We start from the raw sequence: 19,756 nt of genomic DNA, 5'->3' as shown, positions 1-19,756 counted from the left end.
CCCCTTTCATTTTCTCCTCTTTTCTGAACTTTCAAATAATAGTTGCTTGATTTATTATTCTTTATTGTTTGTATTATCTCATTTTCTCATTATTTCCAATTTCCTTGCTTAGATATTCAGCATGAAAATTTTGGGACCCTTGGTAGAAGGGCTTTAGAACCATCAGTCTTTGTTTCTTTGGATTTTTAATTTATCTACTTATTTGGCTGCACTGGGTCTTAGTTGCAGCACGTGGGATCTTTAGTTATAGCTTTTGAACCCTTAGTTGCAACATGTGGGATTTAGTTCTCTGACTAGGGATCAAATGTTGGCCCCCTGCATTGACAGCACAGAGTCTTAGCTACTGGGCCACCAAGGAGAACCTAGAACCAGCAGTCTTTGGATTAAGTTGGGTGAAGGAGGAAAGAGGGACATCATTTCTGGGTGTGGACAGTCCCCATGACAATGTCTTCCTTATGCTGAGGAGGTACTCAGATATTTACAGACCCATGAGATCTATTTGTAACCTAATCTGGTGATACTAACTCCCCAGATTTTATGCTGTTTTTGTGTGTGTGTATAAAACTAAAAATTTGTAGATTCTAAATTAAATTTATTTATTTTTAAATGAATATTTTTAATGGTAAAAAGTACAATTCACAAAGAAGATAAACATCATAAACCTCTAGATACCTAACAACAAAGAAACAAGGATAAATAAAGCTACATCAGAAGAAAAACAAGGGAAAATAAATATATGTATAATCATAGTGCAACATATTAACATTTCTCTGAGAATATTTTTATCAAGTGTAGAAAAAAATGAGAAGAGTATCTTGAATGATGTCATTAATAATTTAAATATAATAGATTTCTATTTATATTAATCTTATATCCTACACAAATATATTTAAAATTTTGTATCTCATATGTTGCTATTAGATGTCCATAGAACATTTAGAAAAACTGTCAAAATAGAAACATTACTAAATTTCAAAAAGTAGAATTCTTTTTTCATGATTCAGTTACACATATTATTTTTGAAGTTATTTTACAGATTATTATATGATATTGGCTATAGTTCCCTATGGTATACAGTAAACTTTTATTGTTTGCTGCATGTCTATTTTAAATTAGAAATCTAGCATTCTGTTTATGCTAAGTCAAACAACTGGACTCAAAATGTTATAAATTTTTTAGTTAGGCAAAAATTCATAAGTTTTCTAAAAGGTATATATTATATGTATGATTTATATATATACACACACACACACACACAAGAGCTTTTCTACTATGCTTTATAAAAGCTTTAAAAAGAATATTAAAAAAAAGAAGAGATGGAGAAATTGGAAAACATAAACCAAGTGAAATGGGAGCTGCTGCTGCTGCTGCTGCTAAGTCGCTTCAGTCGTGTCCGACTCTGTGCGACCCCATAGACGGCAGCCCACTAGGCTCCTCCATCCCTGGGATTCTCAAGGCAAGAACACTGGAGTGGGCTGCCATTGCCTTCTCCAATGCATGAAAGGGAAAAGTGAAAGTGAAGTCGCCCAGTCATGTCCGACTCTTAGTGACCCATGGACTGCAGCCTACCAAGCTCCTCCGTCCATGGGATTTTCCAGGCAAGAGTACTGGAGTGGGGTGCCACTGGAGCACTGAATATGAAATAGAAAAAGTGAAACAAACTAGATAAGATCCTCATATAGTCAATTTGTTTTTTAAACATGGCTGCTTATTAGAAACATGTCTGAAAAATTTAGGTTGTTAACTGAAATATGCTATTAATACTATTGTGTCTCCAGGAGTAGAGTTTCCTGGATAATGTAAGCTCTTCTTCCTCTGGCTTTAGCAGCTTTGCTGTCCAACAGGCAATACCCTGCTTGGGTAGTGATGGACTGAGAAAAGGGTGTAGGAGGTATCTTTTGGGGAATTCCCTGGTGGTCCAGTAATTAGAATTTTGTGCTTTCACTGCTGTGGCCCTGGTTCCTTCCCTCGCCACCTGGTTGGGGAACTAAGGGATAAAGAGGTAACTTTTAAATATTCACATTTGTAAAGATTAGGTTTGAGCTTTAAACTACTTGTAACTAGAATAGTTGTGGCTTCTAATTTAAAGAAACCCCCATGCTTAGCTTATTCAAAGAATTTCATTAACTTAATCAATTGTCACAGAAATTAAAGGAGCTTTATTTGTGAATCCAAGGTTTAAAGGGTACTTTAGCATGTTTTGTGTCTATTATACTTTGGTTTTGTGGTAAATATTGTTTCTTAATTTTAATTAATAATTGCTAGTGAATATTCCATTTCTTTTCTAAACAGTTTTTTCATTGTGCTGGGTCTTTGTTGCTACTCACAAGCTCTCTCTAGCTTTGACAAGCAGGGGCTACTCTTCTTGAAGTGCACAGGCTTCTCACTGTGGTGGCTTCTTTTATTTTGGATCATGGGCTCTAGGCACAGGGGCTCAATAGTTGCAGCATATGGATTCTAGAATTCGGGCTCAGTAGTTGTGGTACATGGGATTAGTTGCTCCAAAGCATGTGGAATCTTAACAGACTAGGGATCAAACCTGTGTCCCCTGCATTGGCAGCCAGATTCTTATCTACTGTACCACCAGGGAAGTTCCAATATTCTATTTCAAATGAGAGACTAGATAGAAAAAAGACTCATTGCCAATGTTTTTTTTTATTTCAGACCAAAACCTCGTGCAACTGAGCACAACCATGGTGCATGCAGATTCTCTTCTGAAGTGAGACTTTCCAAAGGACCAATGACTCTGTCCCTCATGCCCTTTCAGATTTTCCTACTTCATAGCTATGTCTCGATCTCGCCACGCAAGACCTTCCAAATTAGTCAGGAGGGAAGATCTAAACAAGAAGAAAAACAACCAACTGAAGAAGGGATCTAAGCCAGCCAACAAAAATGTGGCGACTGTCAAGACTGTGAGCCCTGGAAAATTGAAGCAATTCGTGCAAGAAAGAGATGTTAAGAAAAAAACAGAACCCAAACTGACTGTGCCAGTCAGAAGCCTTCTGACAAGAGCTGGAGCAGCACGAATGAATTTGGATAGGACCGAGGTTCTTTTTCAGAACCCAGAGTCCTTAACTTGCAATGGGTTTACAATGGCTCTGCGAAGCACCTCTCTTAGCAGACGACTCTCCCAACCCCCAATGGTCATAGCCAGACCCAAGAAAGTTCCACCACCTAAGAATCTAGGAAAGCAACATGAGTGTAATTATAAGGTACTTACAGACATGGGAGTAAAGCACTCAGAAAATGATTCAGTCCCAATGCAAGACCCCCCAGTCCCCCCTGACATAGAGAAGCTAATTGGCATACAAAATGCATCTTTCATTAAAGACGAGAGCCAAGAGACAACCCAGTCTTGGTCCCAAGGTGTCCAGGATTCCAAAATAATTTGCTCTACTCCTAGTGACCCTGCAGCAGAGATTCTTTCTGGGTCACTGGAAGGGACATGTGGTGGAGAAGGACTATTCTCTAGAGAGACATTGAATAATATCAGTGATTCCCCTAGAATGTTTGCTCAGGACACTGTCTGTGTTCCTTTGCTCCAAAGAGCAGCCCTCAAGGTTACCTCTGAAGGAAACCCCAGCATTCAGTTAGAAGATTTGGGTTCACGAGTAGAATCTCTTAAGCTGTCTGATTCTTACCTGGATCCCATCAAAAGTGAACATGATTGCTGCCCCACCTCCAGCTTTAATAAGGTTGTACCTGCGTTGGACCTTAGAAACTGTTTGTCTATTGGTGGGTCGATATATCCTACCTCATTAATAAAACTCCTCTTGGCAGGTTCAGAACAAGAAACCCTTGGTGCTAAACCAGATCATCAAGAGGTACTCAGAGCTACCCCAGATCAACAGGAAGTTCCTGATACCACCCCTGTCCTAGGACAGGCCTTTAGTGCTGTCCCACATCAATGGGAAGTTCCTGGTGCTAACCCAGTTCATGGAGAGCCTTTGGGTGAGACTCCAGACCCACCAGAGATTCCTGGTGCTATTCCAGTCCAAGGAGAGGTCTTTGGTGCTATCTTAAATCAACAAGTCCTTGGTATGGGTGGTGGTACTGCCTCAGACCCACCTATTTTTCTTCCTGCCCCTCTTAACCCAGTTGCTACCTGTAATGCTCTCCCAGCATGGCCCGAGCCCCAGGGCACTGTTTCATCTGGGCTTGAGGTCCCGGGCACTATGCAGATTTTGCCTTTGGGTTCAGGTCACACTCCTCAACCATCATCAAACTCAGAGATAATTTTGGTACCTCCTGTAATACCTATGAACAATATAGAAAATGAGAAGAAGGTTCATATAAGCTTTCTGCCAGCTCACACTCAGGGGTTCACATTAGCCCCTGAGAGAGGACCTCAGCCGGCTCCACAGGGCATTGCCCAGCTCCCCCTGGTGAGTCCCAGCACATTGGAAGGAGGGAGCTCCCAGATCAGCGCCACCAGGTTGGTTGACATCAACACCACAGTGGTGTCTAGGCCAGTGCCACTTGCTAGTACCTCTTCTCCTTCCTACACAACTCTGCTACCTACCTTGGAAAAGAAGAAACGAAAGCGATGTGGGGTCTGTGAGCCCTGCCAGCAGAAGACCAATTGTGGTGAATGTACTTACTGTAAGAATAGAAAGAACAGCCATCAGATCTGTAAGAAGAGGAAATGTGAGGAACTGAAAAAGAAGCCATCTGTCATTGTGTCTTTGGAGGTAAGCAAATACCCAAAGGGCTGGGGACACCTGTGAAACTTGGTAGAGTGATCTCTGGAGACTATTGTTTAAAAATAATTTTAAAAAATTGTATTCTGTTTTGGTGTGCTGGGTATTTGTTGCTGCATGCAGGCTTTTTCTAGTTACAGTGAGCAGGGACTCTAGAGTGTACCAGCTTCAGCAGCTGTAGTGCTTAGCCTTAATTGCTGCATGGCACGTGAGATCTTCCCGGATCAGGGATCGAACCCTTGTCACCTCCACTGGCAAGTGGATTCTCAACCACTGGACCACCAGGGAAATCCATGTGGAGAGTTTGCTTCAGTATTACATTCTTTTGCTTTGGTAAAATGTTGCTTTAAGTTATCTAGAGGAATTTGAGGAGCTACCTGAGGCATGTCTTGCACACTGAGTGATACATTAGCTTATTTTTAGAATTTGTCTCAGAAAGCTAGAACATTAAGTTTTTCCATCATAGGTTTTGATGGAGAATAGGGAAATTGTATGAAATGTCATTTTGGAAAGATTTCCACTGTGCCTTATTTTAGTGTGTCTTATTTTGAAAGCTACATTTTTAAAAACTAGGAGTGGAACAAAGTCACTAAATGCCTTGCATCCTGAGGAACCAGAGGAAATAAACTTTTCTTTTGAGAGAATAAAATTGTCTCTATCTTTTATCTTGAAACTTTGCCTTGGAGGTATAACAATAATAGAATTTTCGCTTCAACTTTTGGCAGGTAATTTCCACTTGCTCTGCATATCTCACAGGATTGTTGGGATTCAATGGTGATCAAAAATCGAAAATTGTTTGTAAAGTCCAAAATGATATATACATAATAACACTCATACTTACTATTACAGTTATGAAACTAAGGTAGTCAAAGTATTCATTGACTTACTTTGTTTAAAGGAATTTTATGGAGCTTGGTTAATACTCAAACGTGCTTAAATTTAAATACCTGTCAACTGTGGTGTTTTATGATTTTTAGATTACTCACTTGAAATTTTTTGAGTCTACTATGAATATGAGTATAGTAGAATAGATTCAAATATTATGAACTTAAATTCAGGCAACCTTTTCTATTTCATTCTGGACTTAAATTATCTGTTCAAAAATGCTGACTTTCTGTTTGACTAAACCATTATAAACTAGAGATCAGATATTTAAGCCCTTGTGTATCAGTGACATTTAAGTTGTTTTGTTTTAAATATTTATTTATTACTTATCTGGCTGTGATGGGTGTTAGTTGTGGCAAGCAGGATCTTTAGCTGCAGCATGCAAACACTTGGTTGTGTCAGGTGAGATCCAGTTCTTTGCCCAGGGATTGAACCCGGACCCCCTGTACTGGGAGTGAGAAGTCTTAGCCACTGGATCACCAGGGAAATCCCACATTTAAGGTGTTTTTAAAATACTTGTTACAAACCTTACTGCAATGAATAATCTTGACTCCTCACTTCACATATGTGGGAGCAGATCAAAATGTGGCCAGTAACTTAATAGTTTACAAACTTATCTCTAAAACACTTAGTAGCAATTTTTTTTGTAACAGAAAGATCTCACTGGTAAGCTCCTGATTTGTAACATTGCCAAGTGACATTGTTGCCAAAGGTACCCTGTTTTTAATAGGTGTAAACACATTTGCTCTTTTCTAAACTTGCTCCTCTTCTGGCATTGCACATTTGGTTCAATGGTTTACCATCTACATGGTCACCCTAAATGGAAAACTCAGTCATCTTTAACGGCCTTTCTCTCATTCTTCTAGTTATCTCTTGTCTACAAGATAAGAGCACTCCTATCTCTCCATTTTCTTTGCTCCAGCTGTTGAGGCATTTATCTCGTACTGGGACAATTTCAACTTTCTCTTTATTATTGGCAAGTATTTATGGCACTTCTATTGTGGGATGAGCATACCAGCCAGCTGGGAAGTCAGGATGTTGAACAACAAGCTCTCCTTAGGTGCAATTCAAGTTTTCTTTCTATAATGCTGTTTCTCCTAGATTAATCCAATTAGTGCTTTTCTGCATATGGGGTTCATCTCACCCAAAACAATGGAAAATAGTGCCTTCCAATTATAGGTGAAGCCTATAGCATGGATTCCTTAGCATGGAATATGAGATCTTTAGGGTCTTGATATGACTGACCTCTTTTGTCTTATTTGATGTCACTTCTTACATTATACTCGAACTTTCAGCCGCATCCAGCTGCTTCTGCTTCCCCAGGCTCACTGTGCATGGTCCTGTCTCCGTGTTCATGCTCATGGTACATATTCTTCCTTTTTCCTGCCTGACAAAACCCCTTCACTCCCCCCTTCCTGTGCAACACCTGTATCTGTGCATGTTCCTCAGGTTTACTTCCAGGGAACTTTGTCTTTCTTGTGCATTCTAGCCTTGTTACAGTGATAGGTGCTAAGTAAATACTTGATAATTGAATGAAAAGAATATATTTGTAACTCAAATAATCAGCTTTAGAAATTTAGATGGTGTGTGGTTTATTTCTGTAAACTTGCTCTGGTAAGCAAGTGTGGCCACTGTGGTCAAGGTCTGTCAGGGTGGGAAATACTAGTATTTGTTAAGGAGTGAATCAATATATTGGCTATTGCTCACACTCTCCTAAGTACCACATTCTTTATTTCTAAAAAATGTAAAAGAACCTTTCAGTTCAGTTCAGTCACTCAGTTGTGTCCGACTCTTTGCGACCCCATGGACTGCAGCACACCAGGCCTCCCTGTCCATCACAAACTCCCAGAGCTTGCTTAAACTCATGTGTATTGAGTCAGTGACGCCATCCAACCACCTCATCCTCTGTCATCCCCTTCTCCTGCCTTCAATCTTTCCCAGGGTTTTTTCCAATGAGTCAGTTCTTTGCATTAGGTGATCCAATATTGGATCTTCAGCTTCAGCATCAGTCCTTCCAGTGAATATTCAGGACTGATTTCCTTTAGGATTGACTGGTTTGATTTCCTTGCAGTCCAAGGGATTCTCAAGAGTCTTCTCCAATACCACAGTTCAAAAGCATCAATTTTTTGACGCTCAACTTTCTTTACAGTCAGACTCTTACATCCATACATGACCACCTGAAAGACTACAGTTTTGACTATATGGGCCTTTGTCAGCAAAGTAATGTCTCTGCTTTGTGATATGCTGTCTAGCTTTGTCATAGCTTTTCTTCCAAGGAGCAAATATGTTTTAATTTCATGACTGCAGGCACCATTGGCAGTGATTTTGTAGCCCAAGAAAAGAAAGTCTGTCACTGTTTCCATTTTCATTGTTTTCCCATCTATTTGCCATAAAGTGATGGGACCGGATGCCATGATCTTAGTTTTTTGAATGCTGAGTTTTAAGCCAACTATTTGCCAATAAAATTGACTTTGGCAGTATTTTCTCACAAATCACTAACAATGCTATTTTGCTTCCACAGTCAAACCTCTATCTTTCCACTCAAATGCTCTTTCCAACTACTGGCCTTTAGCAGGTCAGTAACATGAATGGCAGGATGCTGTATGTGACCCACTCAGCAAGCAGTAAGACACCAATAAAGAGAAGATGAGGAACTATGAACCTGAAAATCTGTGAAAAAGGTAGCTCTCCCTAAAGCTACCAATCACTGAAATCTCATTATTATCCGACCAGTAGTTTTTTCAGCTAACTTCTCAAAGCAGATTTTGTACCTGTGCTTCATAAAGTAGCCACCCATGAAAGCACAGCACTCTCTCACCTTGGAATTTAGGCTCCATGTCCGGCTTCGGAGTCATTTATAAGTGATTCACCGCTGCCTCCTCCTTCTCTCCGACTACCTAGACACCACTAACTCTACATCCTGGGTGGGATTTGCTAGCACCTGCAGACCGCCCAGCACTACAACCCACACAACCACCGGTCCAGCTGAGGGCTGCCCACCCATGATCTTCATTTTTTTGAATGTTGAGTTTTTAAGCCAGCTTTTTCACTCTCCTCTTTCACTTTCATCAAGAGGCTCTTTAGTTCTTCACTTTCTGCCATAAGGATGGTGTCATCTGCATATCTGAGGTTATTGATATTTCCCCTGGCAATCTTGATTCCAGCTTGTGCTTCATCCAGCCCAGCATTTTACATGATGTACTCTGCGTATAAGTTAAATAAGCAGGTTGACGGTTTACAGCCTTGATGTACTCCTTTCCCAATTTGGAACCAATCCATTGTTCCATGTACGGTTCTGTTGCTTCTTGGCCTGCATAAAAAACTTTTACTTTGCATAATTCAGATTTATAGAAATATATTTATGGAAATATTGCAGTACTGAGCATTTAGTTTAGCTTTCAGGCAAATGATAACATTTTCTGAAACTGGAGGATGATTGCTTTACAGTGTTGTGTGGTTTCTGCTGTGCATCAATCTGAGTCAGCTATAAATAAATGTGTATTTCCTCCCTCTTGAGCCTGTCTACTACCCACCTGCTATTCCACCCCTCTAGGACATCACAGAGAGCACTGAGCTGAGCTCCCTGTGTTGTACAGCAGCTTCCCACTAGCTATCTGTTTTACACATTTTATTGTTTTTGTATTTTATTGTATCACTTTAATTAAAAAAATAATTTTTATCAGAGTATAGTTGATTTAAAATATGTTAGTTTCTGGTGTATAGTAAAATGAATCAGGTATACATCTATCTACTCTTTTTTTTCTTTTTTAACTTTTTAAAAATTTAATTTTTTGGCTTGCCCCATGCAGCATGTGAGTTCTCATTTCCCCAAACAGGGATCCAACCCATGTGTTTTGCAGTGAAAGCACAGGGTCTTAACCACTGGACCACCAGAGAAGTCCTTCCATTCTTTTTAAGATTCTTTTCCCATTTAGGCCATTAGAGAGTACTGAAAAGAGTTCCTTGTGCTATCTCTTTTTGTCTCCTCCATGGTGGTGGTTTAGTCACTAAGTCATCTCTGACTCCTGCGACCCCATGAACTGTAGCCTGCCAGGCTCCTCTGTCCATGGGATTCTCTAGGCAAGAATACTGGAGTGGGTTTCCATTTTGTTCTCCAGGGGATCTTCCTGATGCAGGAATCAAACCCAGGTCTCCTGCATTGCATACAGATGATTTACCAACTGAGCTATGAGGGAAGCCCTTTCTCTTCCAGATATGTCTTCTCCATATACATAAATAGGTTTTCTGAATTAATTGAGACTAAGTTTCTCATAGACATGATATTCCTTTATCCTGACATACTAGAGAATAGATTTCCTGAAAACAAGTATATTCTCACATATTATTATCAAAATTACGAAATTAACAATGAACCATTGTTATTATCTAACCCACAGACTTTATTTGGCCTATAAGAAAATATCCCTTTGGCCTCTGTTAATTTGTAGTAATTCCTTAGACTTATAAAACAACTTTACTGAGGTATAATTGACATATAATAAACTGCACATATTCAAAGTATGCAATTTATAAGTATGATGTACATACACTATGTGATCATTACCACAGTCAAAATCCATCACTCACCAAAAATTCCTTCATAGTCTCTACACCCCTACCTGCACCCCTTTTCTTCAGGCAAACATCTTTTCATCATTGTACACTTGTTTGTATTTTCCAGGGTTTGATATAAATGGAATAGTATAATACAAAGATTTAGGGGGGAGTTAGAATATTTTTGCAATATTTTATGATATTGCTACTTTTACAAAGTGCAGATTACTTATTTTGTCCCTCACTTTGGGTTTGTCTAATGCTTCCTCGTGACTTCATCTGGGTTATGCATCTTTGTTTGAATACCTTCTTATAAAAGGGGCATGATGTCCTTTGTCCCACTATCTATGATCTTAATTTTTATCACTTGGTTAAAGGTAGTGTCTCCATGGTATAATCAGTATTTTTCACTTTGTATTTAATAAATATCTTGCAGGGACATTGAGGCTTGTAAATACACAGCTATCCCTCAAATTTTCACTCTTCAGTTTTACTATTCACTGCTGATTTTTGCCTGATAGTTGTCAAAAGCTGATGCTGTTTCCATCATTTCTTCTAAATCTATTAACTAGGTTTAAACTCCAAGGAAGAGCTTTTTCTTCTTACTTTATTTATATATTTATTTCAGCGTGAACTTGTAGATTTTTGTTATATTCAGTAGATTATACTTCTTTATTATCATTACTTATTTTGATGCTCAAATTTGGCCAGGGAGCACCTTCAACCATTGTTTGAATAATTATTTTCTGTCACAAATGTTCCAAGGTTTTCTATTTCCCATCCTGCCCTAGATGAAATGACAGTTATCCAAGAAAACTTGGTTCTTTTCAGTAGAGAATGGTAATTAGAAACCAAGATCTTGGTGACAGAAATTATTGCTGTTACTGAAATGTCAGTGGTGTGTTCAAATTTAGACTATGCATTTGTTGAATTAGTTTTGTTGAATTAGTGTTTCTTTCTCTCACACACACTACCCTCACCCTTCAGCGTGGTTATATTGTTCATTTGAAATACAATTTTAATTAATTAATTTCTGTTCATATCTTATTTCAAAGTTTCCCTATATTAGATGATATTCACATATCATCTCTTGCTTCACATATCATCACTTGCTCTCTCTTGCCAAAATATCACCTTTTTCCAGACAAAGCTGATTCTGAAGATGTGTTGTGTTGTCCTTATATTGAACTCTCACACTATTATAGACCTACTCATCCAACAGTGTATGGAGAGGCAGAGAAGAAAATCGGGAACACTTCTCTGAGGGAAGTTCATTCTAATAGAGCAACGAACAGTTGTACACTCTTGTTTATGGTCACCTTTTCTTAATATTATGTTTATTAGACTCATCAATAGTCTTGCTTATAGTTATTCATCCTCATTGTAGTGTTATTTTCCAGTGTATGTATATATCGCAATACAGAAATTCTCTTGTTAATATCATGTATTAACAATATTTATTCTATTTTGTCATATGTCATATTGCCTATCCATCCTATTGTTAATGCACAGTGGAATGTTACAGTATAGAACTGAACAGGAGGACAAACATCGTAGTGGTACTATGGACATTTTTATGGAAACCTTTTGGTGAATATATGCATGCATTCTATTGACTATATTCCTAGGAGTGGAATTGCTTTGTCATAAAATATGCATATGTTTAACTTTCATGGATACTACCAAACTGCTGTGGTTGATCCAATTAAGACTCTTTGCTGCCGCTGCCGCTGCTAAGTTGCTTCAGTCGTGTCCAATTCTATGCGAGACCCCATAGATGGCAGCCCACCAGGCTTCCCGTCCCTGGGATTCTCCAGGCAAGAACACTGGAGTGGGTTGCCATTTCCTTCTCCAATGCATGAAAGTGAAAAGTGAAAGTGAATTCGCTCAGTCGTGTCCGAGTCTTAGCGACCCCATGGACTACAGCCCACCAGGCTCCTCCATCCATGGGATTTTCCAGGCAAGAGTACTGGAGTGGGGTGCCATTGCCTTCTCCATAAGACTCTTTATTTGCTCCCTATCCAACAGTTGGTATTTTCTGTCTTATTTAGTTTCAATAATTTCATTGGCTGTTTAGTAATATCACTACATTGCATTTCCTTGATGACTAATGAAATTGAGCTCTTTTTGTTTTTTTCTTTCCCCTCACTGTGCAGTTTGCAGGACCTTAGTTCCTTGACCCTACCCTCTGCAGTGGAAACGTGGAGTCTTAACTACTGGAACACCGGGAAAGTCCTACTTTTATTCACTTTTAAATTGGCTTTTTAGTACTAATTCATGAGTTTATTATATTCTGTTGAAACAAATTCTTTGTTGAATAAGTAGTTGCAGATATCTTTATCTTTTTTATGACAATGTTTCACTTAGTTGTGCTTCTTATTTTTTGGCCACACTTCAAGACTTGCAGGATCTTAGTTCCCCAACCAGGGATACAACCCAGGCCTGGCAGTCAAAGCCCAGAGTCTTAACCATTGGACCACAAGGGAGCTCCCTGTGCTTTTTAATGCACAGAAATTCTTTTCTTTTTTCTAAAAACTATTGATACATTTGGTTGCACCAGGTCTTAGTTGCAGCATGTGGGTTCTAGCTCCCTGTTGTTCAGTCGCTCAGTCACGTCCAACTCTTTGCAACCCTATGGACTACAGCATGCCAGGCTTCCCTGTCTTTCACCGTCTCCTGGTGCATGCTCAAACTCATGTCCATTAAGTCGGTGATGCCATTCTCATCCTCTGTCTTCCCCTTCTCCTGCCTTCAAACTTTTCCATCATCAGGGTCTTTTCTAATGAATCGGTTCTTTGCATCAAGGGGCCAAAGTATTGGAGCTTCCATTTCAGCATCAGGCCTTCCAATGAATATTTAGGATTGATATCCATTAGGATTGACTAGTTTGATCTGTTTGCTAGTTTCCTGACCAGGAATCAAACCTGGGCCCCCCCTGCATTCAGAGCTCGGAGTCTTAGCCACTGGACCACCAGGGAAGTACTGAATGAACAGAAATTCTTATCTTTAATGTAGTCCAGTTTACCACTCTTCTTCTTTATGGTAACTTTTTAATAACTTTTTATTTCCTGTTTAAGAATATTTTGTCTATATTTTGCAAATTCCAAGGTCATGAAGTTGTTTTCTTTTGTTTTCTTCTTTAAAAGCTACTTTTTAAAACCATTCACATTAAGCTGTATGAAGATATGGAATTGACTTTTGCATATTGTGTGAGAGATGAGTCAAGATTCATGCTTCTTCATCTGGGTATCTACTTGACCAGCACCATTACTGAAATGACTGTACTTTCCCCACTACAGCATCAACTTTGTCACAAACCAGGTGATTGATTAGTTCTGAATCTGTTTATAGACTGTTTTCATTGGCCTTTTTTTCTATCTTTGTATCTAAACCCGCATCATTATTAGGCTTTACTGCTACTCTTGCTGACTGGTAATATAAGTCCTTCAGTAATTTTTTAAAATATTTATTTATGCTATTTTTTGGTTGTTCTTCCATGACTTTTTTTCTTTTTTCGGGACCGGGCATGCTTGGCTTGTCAGATCTTAATTCCCAGACCAGAAATCCAACCCACCCTCGGCAGTGAGAGTTCAGAGTTCTAATCACTGGACCACCAGGGAATACCCAAATTTTAGAATCCACTTGTAAATTTCCACCAAAAGCCATGCTGAAATTTTTATTGTGTTTTTGTTGAATCTATATATCAATTTGGAGAGACTGACATTTTTTACAATATTGAATCTTCCAGTTCATGACCATACTATATTTATGTCTTACTTTACTTCAATATTTTATAGTTTTCAATATAGACCTATTTGTTTTATTTTTAACCATTTGATACCAGACTTTTGATACTTTACATGCTTATCAATGATTGAAGCCCATTTACTTTGATAACCAAGAATATTTCTAAGCAAATATATTTCATATGTTTGTTTGTTCCTCACATCAGAATTATTTTACTTATTATTGAGGGTTGGAGTGAGAGAGAGAAAATACATTTATAGTTTTTAAATCTTAATATTGTTATTAATGCTTATATGAAATAAATACGCATTTTTAAAACAGAATTATTTTTTCTTATAAAATATACTTAGCCCCCAAAGGTATATGCCAGTTTTCAAGACGTTAATAATAATGTCTGGGAGAAATAAAAGCAATTTTGATTTACTTTTTTTGATCGGAAATTGTGTTTTTGCCTCCCAATGATTTATTTTAATTGTACAACAAGGTGATAATAGTCTTCCCAGTGATATCTTTGGACAAGAGTTAAAGTGTTATTCTTCTACCTAATTTTGTTCAGTTCTCCATATTAAGAAATACAGATAATTAAAACCACTAACTTAGTAACTCATAGTCATCTAGGAATTTGCCCTTGGCTAGGTATTCCTTATATGTATTTGTGATTTAGCATATTGACACATGCATTATTCTATTTATTGAATAGTGAAAGAAGTTTACAAGTAGCGAGGGTGCTTTTCAGTATCAGACCTTTATTGTTCAGTTGCTAAGTTGTGTCTGAAGCTGTGTGACTCCATGGACTGCAGCATGCCAGGCTTATCTGTCCTTCACTGTCTTCCAGAGTTCCCTCGAATTCATGTCTGTTGAGTTGGTGATGTTATCTCAACCTTTGTTGCCCTCTTCTCCTCCTATCCTGTTTTTCCAAGTATCAGGGTCTTTTCCAATGAGTCTGCTCTTCCCATCAGGTTGCCAAAGTACTGGATCTTCAGCTTCAGCATCAGTCCTTCCAGTGAATATTCAGGGTTGATGTCCTTTAGGATTGACTGGTTTGATCTTACTGTCCAAGGGACTCTCAAGAGTCTTCTCCAGCACCACAATTTGAAAGCATTCATTCTTCTGCACTCAGCCTTCTTTATGGTCCAGCTCTCATATCCGTATGTGACTACTGGAAAAATCATAGCTTTGACTATACAGACCTTTGTCGGCAAAGTAATGTCTCTGCTTTTTAATATGCTGTCTCGGTTGGTCATAACTTTTCTTCCAAGGAGCAAGCAACTTTTAATTTCATGACTGCAGTTACCATCCACAGTGATTTTGGGAGCCCAAGAAAAGAAAATCTGTCACTATTTTGCCAAATCCGTCTATTTGCCATGAAGTGATGGGACTGTATGCTGTGATCTTCATTTTTAGAATGTTGAGTTTTAAGCCAGCTTTTTCACTCTCCTCTTTCACTTTCATCAAGAGGCTCTTTAGTTCTTTGCTTTCTGCTATAAGGATGGTGTTATCTGCATATCTGAGGTTATTGATATTTCTCCCGGCAATCTTGATTCCTGCTTGTGCTTCATTCAGCCAGCCTTTTACCTGATGTACTCTGCGTAGAAGTTAAATAAGCAGGGTGACAATATACAGCCTTGACGTACTCCTTTCCCAACTTTGTACCAATCCATAGTTCCATGTCTGGTTCTAACCATTGCTTCTTGACCCACATACAGGTTTCTCAGGAGATAGGTAAGGTGGTCTTGTATTACCATCTCTTTAAGAATTTTACACAGTTGGTTGTGATTCACAGTCAAAGGCTTTAGTGTAGTCAGTGAAGCAGAGATAGATGTTTTTCTGGAATTCATTTGTTTTCTCTTTGATCCAATGGATGCTGGCAATTAAACCTTTGGTTCTCTGCCTTTTGTATATCCAGCTTGAACATCTGGAAGTTCTCAGTTCACATACTGCTGAAGCCTCACTTGAAGGATTTTGAGCATTACCTTCCTAGCATGTGAAACAAGCACATTTGTATGGTAGTTTGAACATTCTTTGGCATTGTCTTTCTTTGGGATCGGAATGAAAACTGACCTTTTAATTACATGAATTGAATAATTGAATGACTAAGCACTTTGTGAATTGGTTGCCAAGGTGAAATAGTCTCAATATTTATTCCAGTTTTGTGTGTGTGTGTGCGTGGTTGTTTTTTTTTTTTTTTTTTTTGCCATACCAGGCAGCTTGTGGGATCTTAGTTCCCAGATCAGGGATTGAACCCTGGCTACCATGGTGAAAGCTCTATGTTTTAACCACTGGACTGCCAGGAAATTCCGTACTCCAGTTAATATTGATTTCCACCCCCCCAAATATTAAAGGGTTATTCTATGCTTGGTTAAATTAATAGCTACTAGATAACACCATAAATGTGCTATTTGTTACCATGCTACCTTCCTAGCTAATAGAAAGTGCACCTGGAAAAATAGCAATACCTATAGGTTGTACTTGAAAGGCTAAAAGTTAATAGTATTATATGATACAAATGGAACAAGTAGCTGTTCACTATCCAGTGGATAGTGTGCGAACAGTCTGGTTCTGGAGATGTCTCTTCGGAATTGGTTGACATACTTGTTTGATTTTATTTTATCCATGTTAGTAGGAGTGGAGTGGGACAGGCCTCTCCTGGCCACTGCTTTTCTTACTGTTTTCAAACAGCCGGATTTCATTTTGGCATGTGTTATATATGGCATATGGAACAAATTTTTGCTACCAAGTTTTGCAATTGAGGGCAGATGTTATATGTCCTTAAATATGCCTTTAAGGAATCTCTTTGGATCACTGCTGAGTCTTCAGTAGCATACCTCACCACAGAGCTGACCATAGGAAAAAGAGCCTTTGGTGTCTAGGAACCTTACATGTTTAGAATACATAAACTGAATCACTCTGCTGTACACCAGAAACTAACACTACATTGTATATCAAGTATACTTCAATAAAAAATAAATAAAGTATGTCAACAAAACCATGCTGATCTTGACTGATTCTGATCAGTGTATGCTAATTTCTAGAATCTTGTCAATATGGTTCAAATCTTACCTTGCCATTTTGTGTAGACCATCTTATCCAGAAAAAAAATGTGAAACTGACTTAACACCTTCATCTAATATCCATATTATCCAAGTTATACTGTCACTTACTAGTGAGCATTGTAGTTTGGTACGTTTATATTGCTATAGAGCTTGTGTCCCCAGTTCTTTCTGGTTAGCTTCTTGACTTTTTTTTTTTTTAATTATTCCAGATTAGTGTTTCAAGAGTTGATTGTTTCAAAGCTTCAAAAGTCATTCTCTTTATAAAGTAGGCTGTCATTGTGATACTATAATGGATGTGGCACAAGTAAAACCAGAAATCACATATTTTTGCATTGTGTGTGTGTGCGCTAAGTCGCTTCAGTCATGTCCAACTCTTCACGACCCCATGAATTGTAGCCTGCCAGGCTCCTTTGTCCATGGATTCTCCAGGCAAGAATACTGGAGTGGATTGGTTTTCACTCCTCCACGGAATCTTCCTGATGCAGGGATTGAACTATCATCTCTTCTGTCTCCTGTATTGGCAGATGGGTTCTTTACCACTAAGTGACACCTGGTAATCAAATATTTTTGCATTAATTTCATAGTAAAATAAAACACAACTAACAAATGATTCAGATTAATCTAAGCAATTCAAATCATTACCTTGATAATGAGACTAGGTGCTCAAGTCATGATTATCCAGAAATTCTATGGTAATTAGCATCAGCTCATGTCTGCAACGAGTAAGCAACAAGAGAAATCTTGTTCTTTTCTGATTTATTTATGTCCCATTAATACTGACTGTGAGAGTTGGACTGTGAAGAAAGCTGAGCACTAAAGAATTGATGCTTTTGAACTGTGGTGTTGGAGAAGACTCTTGAGAGTCCCTTGGACTGCAAGGAGATCCAACCAGTCCATCCTAAAGGAGATCAGTCCTGGGTGTTCATTGGAAGGACTGATGCTGAAGCTGAAACTCCAAAACTTTGGCCACCTCATGCGAAGAGTTGACTCATTGGAAAAGACCCTGGTGCTGGGAGGGATTGGGGGCAGGAGGAGAAGGGGACGACAGAGGATGAGATGGTTGGATGGCATCACCGACTTGCTGGACATGAGTTTGAGTAAACTCCAGGAGTTGGTGATGGACAGGGAGGCCTGGTGCGCTGCGATTCATAGAGTTGCAAAGAGTTGGACACGACTGAGTGACTGAACTGAACACTGATTGAACCCAAATCTCCCACATTGCTGATTGTTTCATTACCATCTGAGCCATCAGGGAAGCCCAAGAATACTGGAGTGGGTAGCCCATCCCTTCTCGAGGGGATCTTTCTGATTCAGAAATCAAACTGGGATCTCCTGCATTGCAAGAGGATTCTTTACCAGCTTAGCTACCAGAGAAGCTTTAAAAAGAAGGGGATCATGAGAAAGCAATGATTAGAGGTGAAATGTTTACTTCTAAAGCCAAAGCCCAGGCTAGGGAAGGTGCCAGCACATAATAGGTGCTCAACAAATGTTTGTTGAACAAATGACTCAATGAATGAATGAAATATCATAAAAAAAATGTAAGATTCAGCCTATGTCACATACTAGTGTATCTTTAAAAAAAAGTGCACTGTAAACCATCATATTCCATATATCCTTACTATATCATCTTAGCAACTAGGACTCCAAAAATTTTGGGGTTTATCCTATATATGTCATTTTCAAGTACCAAAGATATTAGAATCATGACATACCTATAATAGAAATTTAAGAAGAAGACTTGAGAAAAATGTTTTTAGGAAGGTAAGCAGTGCTTTAAAAATATGTTAAAAAGAAGCAGTTGTTGGTGTTGTTTAAAATTACAGCCATGTCCATTTGCAGTTTGAGTTATACCAAGATGCGAAGTTTAGACAGCTCAAAATTCAAAAGAAAAAAGACCATGAAAACTCAAAATTACATTTTTCTACTTGTAAATGGAATTTTGGAAAACAATTCTAGAAGGATACATGCCTACCAAACCAAACATTGGAACCGTTTACCTCTGAGGACTGGATTTTTTGGATGTAGGAGGGATATATTAAAAAATATATGACTTTAAATTTTTGACTAAATTTTTCTAAAATGGTTTGAGTTTCTACATAAAGAACTTACGTTTTATTTAAAAAGTAATAAAACATACTAAATCAAAGTGATGTAATTTGCATTTAGAAAGTTTAGAAGAGGCAGTGCAGTGGTTAGAACTAATGCTTTCACTGCGAAGGGCACAGTTTCAATCCCTGGTTCCAGGAACTAAGATCCTGCAGGCCATGCAGCAAAAAAGAAAGAAAAAAGAAACAAATATGAAAAGATAAACTTTAATTCTATTATCTAGAGGCAATCGCTATGCTGCTGCTGCTGCTACTAAGTTGCGTCAGTCGTGTCCGACTCTGTGTGACCCCATAGACGGCAGCCCACCAGGCTCCCCTGTCCCTGGGATTCTCCAGGCAAGAACACTGGAGTGGGTTGCCATTTCCTTCTCCAATGCATGAACGTGAAAAGTGAAAATGAAGTCGCTCAGTCGTGTCCAACCCTCAGCGACCCCATGGACTGCAGCGCACCAGGCTCCTCCATCCATGGGATTTTCCAGGCAAGAGTACTGGAGTGGGGTGCCATTACCTTCTCCGCTATGAGTATATAGTATTTTTTCTACATTTGAAAAATACCATTGTTTTAAATTATTTTTCTTTTTTGTTTCACTGGAAAGGAAAGATGATCTCAGTTTAAAATGTTAAAGGTATACAAACTGCTTTGTTACAATAAAGCTAAATGTGTGCACACACACATCGTTAAAGTTGATTGGGGCAAAATTTTTTCTCCTTT

At 38.6% G+C, this 19,756-nt stretch overlaps 1 protein-coding gene across 6 annotated transcripts in view; it reads left to right on the top strand.

Annotated features, from left to right (window-relative positions):
• TET1 (tet methylcytosine dioxygenase 1) overlaps positions 1 to 19,756 on the top strand; it is a 132,383-nt gene that overhangs the window by 8,207 nt on the left and 104,420 nt on the right. For all 6 annotated transcript variants that reach the window (XR_015157096.1, XM_086382637.1, XM_086382635.1 and 3 more), the window contains exon 2: positions 2,665 to 4,691. Coding sequence is in view for 5 of the 6 variants with exons in the window: in XM_086382637.1 (XP_086238763.1) it covers positions 2,787 to 4,691 (1,905 nt within the window). In the remaining variant the exon portion in view is untranslated. The remainder of the gene's footprint in view (positions 1 to 2,664; positions 4,692 to 19,756) is intronic.

This window comes from Bos grunniens, chromosome 28 (assembly GCF_055505025.1).
Source record: "Bos grunniens cultivar Pamir isolate PY7600 chromosome 28, Bosgru_T2T1.0, whole genome shotgun sequence".
NCBI classification, from domain to species: Eukaryota; Metazoa; Chordata; class Mammalia; order Artiodactyla; family Bovidae; genus Bos; species Bos grunniens.
The sequence above is the reverse complement of the archived record's forward strand: the minus strand, read 5'-3'. Positions and strand labels throughout refer to the sequence as shown.